The 5,429-nt window shown below is 39.8% G+C and overlaps 1 protein-coding gene across 1 annotated transcript in view; it reads right to left on the bottom strand. All coding sequences in view use genetic code 11, as the record gives it.

The window, feature by feature from the left end:
- The window catches only part of EGR_10962 (hypothetical protein), a gene marked incomplete at both ends in the record, with an annotated part of 9,586 nt that overhangs the window by 3,365 nt on the left and 792 nt on the right, over window positions 1–5,429 (bottom strand). The window contains 2 exons of the mRNA XM_024500211.1: window positions 85–189; window positions 2,963–3,017. Of these exons, the coding sequence (XP_024345376.1) occupies window positions 85–189; window positions 2,963–3,017 (160 nt within the window). The remainder of the gene's footprint in view (window positions 1–84; window positions 190–2,962; window positions 3,018–5,429) is intronic.

The raw sequence follows: 5,429 nt of genomic DNA, 5'->3' as shown, positions 1-5,429 counted from the left end.
CACACATTTTTGGTAGCTACATATTCCGGCATTGTTTGATCCCTAACTTTTATATATTTGGCTACTCAAACATGCTAACCTTACTTGATGATTAAAGGAGAAATAATGTACAGGCAAAGAAGCCCCATCCCTAGTAGAAGATATTAATTGCCAACAATTGAAGTAAGGAGTGCTTATACAAATTTTAAGCTAATTTCGGTAAATGAAAATAAAAACCTTCCATCTTGTTTCTTTTATGGCACATTGGCAGGAAGTTTGTGAAAAGATGACTGCGGGCTTTTGCAGATGACTGATGGACAAATCGGTTTCATGTTATTGTTTGTACAAAGCAAAAAGTATTTTTAATATACATAAAGCCGCATCATTTCAACTCATAAAATAACGCCCTATATCATTCCTCAAGTTTCATTAACGTACCTATGTATGTATGTAAATAAGATGACTTTGTGCCCTCGTGGTACTGGCTAGGTGGTTGGGTGTGCCAAGCTAAGTAAACGCCAGCGGTGGTTTCCTCTATTTATTTTACCAAAATGCAGTCGCTATTTATTGGGATTCTTGCTCATTATACACGATTTTGTTATTCAGTGCACTGACAAAAATAAATTAAATCATTAATAACAGTTTCAGAGATGGGAATGAGTCTATGTAAAATAGCTAACTTGCAAATGATGACTAAATAGAAGCTGTGATAGTTGAGTGACCTTCAGTCACCGCTTGAGACTACAACGTGGTGGTGCAACACAGCGCGATCTTACGCCATCCTCAAGATGACCTAAGGATAGAGGGAGTAAGGAAACAAAGTATGTGTCATTAGTGACTTTAGCTGTTAAGTTCCTTCTCTATGTTTCTTCTTTCTGTTCCATCATTTGTTTATACAGACTTTAATGCCCTTTGCTTTTGTTAGCTATTACATACTCATCATGATTAGCAACAAAATACTGGACCACACAGAGATATACGCATAATCTTTTTAACTAGATTTACGGAGACAAGTAAAGTTGCAGCGCAAAAGCTTTCCTCATTTGCATCGTAGTAGACAATTTTGTGCAGCGTTGGTGCTGATTTCTATCAGCATCTATTGTAATGAGAGGGCATGTAACAGACTGCTCGACAAGCCCTATTTTATGCAATCCAATTGTGGAACGCTTTGCCGTCAAATTTGAATAACACGGGATGACTTGAAGGGTGATAAGAACAAACTTGAGTACGAATGGGTTTGAACCGAATGAGTGTTGCAAAGTAATTCACGCAGCTGCATTAGTAACAATTGCTTTTATCCGTGGTTAAATCAATTTCAGTTTAGCGACACTAGCTTGATGTCTACTGTATTACGAAGGATAAGTTGCGGTGCAAAATAGTAGCAAATTGTGGCAAAAGTGTTAACACACCGGTACTATACTGACAAAGAGGCAAAACACAAATGTGGCGGGATTTTGATTGCTCTTATTCACCAACAGGAGCTGCCAAACTATTTTAATTTTTCAAGCCTGTATTTTGGGTATTTTGAACCACTTCTGCTAGGTCCTTGATCTCAATCTGGCCGACGCAGGCAAATTTACCGGAAACGATGTGTAGAGGTAAAAATTCCCCACTTAGTTAGTTTTGCAGCATGTATAATCACTGTAACGTGTCCACAGGTGTGATTTGTGAATTCCTCGGTAGTTGACATTAAGAAGAAGGACAATTACACAAGATTTCAACAACTGGCTGCTCCACGAGTAAAGATTTAGAACTTATTAGAAGCAGTGTTTAACAGAATAGGTGTTGTATACACTGCCAAAGTCATATATGTTTATAAACATGTGCAAAAAATGTGTGACTGCGCTCTTTGTCAGTTCATACTAAGTGACCGTGTGGAATCGCTCCGGTTGCAAATGCATTTGCTGACGCTACCAGCTTTCGTCCCTAATCTAGTCCCAATACTGCCCCTACTTCACCCGTCTACCTTACGAGTGGCCCACGAAGAGGAGGTGTCGGATCGAGGTCTTGTAATGGGCTCTCTAAAGAAGGCAGGGATAGCCTTTCTGTATTCATTAGTTTAACACAGAGACGGACAACTGACATCACCTATGGCATCGGTTCTCTTTTTATCTGTGTGACCCTGCTGTTCATACGTATAGAATGAGTCTGCCTCCTGACGAATATAGTGGGTGTAGCAGGGCAAATCACCTCAGTAGGCACATAAAGTGCCAATGGTTAGGCATCAGCAAGACTGGTACAACATGTTGATAGCCTGCTTGTTCCCACAGGAGGAAAATGAAGCAAAGATCGGACCTTTTTTGAAAAAGACCGTTGAAGAGACAGTGATGGTTCAAGACCGTACATAAGTACGTTTATTTCAAAGCTGATTAACCTGAGCTATTGCAGAGGATCCGCAGACATAATCGGTTGTGAATTATTGTCAAAAGTGTCATGTATGACTCCTAGCTTTAAAACAGCGTCTTCGTACAAATACAGTCGGTAGGTATGCAAAGTGAAATGCTCATGCAGGATTAAATCAGTCCATTATAGAATTAAATTTAAAAAAGTTTTAGCATACATCTTGGTCTGCTTACTGCTGCAAATTCTGTTTATCATCAGTTTGATGTGTAAGTACCACCTTAACTCCACCGACATCTTTTCATGCCTTTCTGGTGCCCAATCACACTTTCATTGGCAAGGAATGCATATAAGTCTGCCATGGATTTAAGCAGGAAGCCATAGGACGTCCAAGCTGTTTAGTACTCATTGTGCGATGCCAATGTAAACATCAATTGGTACAAGCACGAGAGGAGAAGTAACAATGAATTGCCTCTAGTGAATGCTTAGCAAATGTCTTAACCAAATGATCAGAGTGGATAGTTTTCCCCTCTCCAACGCAAAAGTTCAACACCTGCAATCGATGTCTCCCTGCAGAGGTTTATTTTTTACTCTAGCAACGTGATACGTATGCATTTAAGTTTGCACAATGACATTCTCTTACACGATCGTCAGAGCATGTTGTATGGAATAAAACAAATTTATACAATTGTTTATAACTGAAAGAGTGAATTATGCTGACTTTCACAGCAAAAGCGCCGATAAGTGAAACTCGAAACAGTGAAAATTTGGTATCTGTTGTGCCATCTCTAAAAGTCTCCGCAAATAACCATTTTAGACCTATAAGTGGTACACATTGAAACCATAATTGGCATGTGAATTTTGATTCACAAGCTCCCCCTCAATTGGCTTTTATTTGACTCACTAGCAACAGATTCTTTTACTTCAATCTTTTAAAATATGCTGCGGCCGAAAGATAATTTTAATTATTCCAGTATATTGCTGCCAAAATAGCTCATGTGACACTTGCGTTATTTTATAGCATGCTCTACAAGCTTTGTGGCCATCAGCTAATTTGAATTTGCATTTACTATTTAGAGGAGGAGTGCATATCAAGGGTTGCTACTTATCTTTGCTCCGCAGTCTTAGGTTCTTCGTAATTGCAAATTGTCTACTTCCTTTCCTAAATAAAAGCGTAGAAATTACTAATTTTGCACGCATTCATGGGTGTTCTCGGTTCATATTTTGGACTGCTCGGCTGAGACATTTGCTTAACATTCACTGGAGGCATTTCATGATTACTTCTCCTCTCATGCTTTTACCAATTGATGGTTACGTTGGCGTCAGACAATAAGCACCACACAGCTTAGACGTCCTTTGGCTTCCTACTTAAATCAGTGGCAGACTTATATGCATTCTTTGCTACTAAAAGTGTGTTGTGCACCAGAAATGTATGAATGGGTGTAAATGCTTGCACATCATTTATGGTAGCAAGTAAAAACAGCCCGAGATGACAGCACTTCTTGTTGTTCCAGGCAGATCACCAATTCCTATGTGCAGTGGAAAGGAAACCTTTTCTCTGCAAAAACCGGCATTGATCAAAGCTAATTCCCTGAAGGCTAATGATACCGCGTTATCTTCACCCTTGATCAGGATTGGATTGCGTCTTCTATGATGCTGTCCTAAGTGTACTACCGTATTTTGCCGGGTCTGCGACTCCGGTAGATAAACGGAACTTTAAAATATGCGCAGAACTGCAGGTACCTGCATTCTTCGGTCAGATGTCTATTGTTAGAGGATTTTATTAGCATGAGAAATTTCCCGCCTTTGGTCTGCAGTTGCTTAGCATGAAAAAGAGAAATAAAAATTCATCTAGACGAAAGGGTGCGTGAGAATAAAAAAAGGCCCAAGTATGACATTTGTAAGGCAATATTACTCCTTATGGCAACCTGGTGATGTTTCTGTTCCCAAGAGTGCACTACGCCCCACCGTCGTGACTATGCAGCAGCGGTGGTTATCTCATTCCATTCCATGCGCGGTTCGGGGAAAACGTCTCTCGCTAAAATATTTTTTTGACTTGACCCTATTAGTGGGTGTTGGAAAGGTAGGTGCTTGAGAGGGCTGCAAGAGAGAAAGGAATGGGGTAACGGATCCGTTCCAAAGTCCAACAGCTCATTGCATTCGGCCATGTATAATGCTCGCTTGTTAAAAAAGTAATCTAGCCAATGGTATATATGTTATTCTGCTGTGTATTTTATATTGGCTTTCCAGGTCTGACAGTTAGCATATTCCCTTCCTGAAGTCAAGAACAAACAAGTATACTCGTTAACTTCCTTATAATATGTTTGACAATGGAATTGAAAATGATTTTTTAGGCGCGCGTGAGAGTAAAAACCACAGTTTGCAAAGTTAAGTGTAAATATGTGTTGTTAATGAGGTTAAAGTCGACGTCTCCATACGGAGGCATTTGGAACCCAACTGCTAAAATTTAACAGTAAAAAATAAGAGTGTGAACCCAATTCATGATCGACGGAATTGTCACTACTGCTGGCATCAGCAATGCACATTCTCATCGAAAGTCAGCTATTCAACATCCTAGGAAAGGATTTCAATAAATCTGCCACGCCCAGCTGCCACTGACTACCATTCTCGTCACTAACCGTCGGTTCAATTGGGGCTTTCTGTGACATAACTGTGCTTTTCATCTTCATGTTCGTCATGCACATTACCTTGTTATCCTGCCAAATTTAACGTTTTTTCTTTGTGCTCTTACATTCCCGTCACTAGGAGGTTGAAAACATATCCTTAGACGCTTAAGTAGTAAAATAATTTGGGAGGAGGCAAACCGGTTAAAGCATTGCCTGTTCCTGCAGTACCGAGTCACCAATTCATTTCCTTCAATAGAAATTGCAAAGGTGGTTTAGGCGCACAATAACCTCTAATTTAATCTCAGTTGCTTACTTCCAACGCTTCGGAGAAACCCACTTGATTTCTGGTATTGATAATAAGTAAGTGCTTGCAATCAGTGGACATACATAGCGTGTCGATGTATTAACTCGATTTTTTATCTGCAGTCAGATTCGGCATAAAAACGTCTTTTCCCACAGATTGCACTCATACTTTGTTGATAT

Source organism: Echinococcus granulosus, assembly GCF_000524195.1.
Source record: "Echinococcus granulosus chromosome Unknown EG_S00313, whole genome shotgun sequence".
NCBI classification, from domain to species: domain Eukaryota; kingdom Metazoa; phylum Platyhelminthes; class Cestoda; order Cyclophyllidea; family Taeniidae; genus Echinococcus; species Echinococcus granulosus.
Note: the sequence above shows the minus strand (reverse complement) of the source record. Positions and strands in the feature narration are given on the sequence as shown.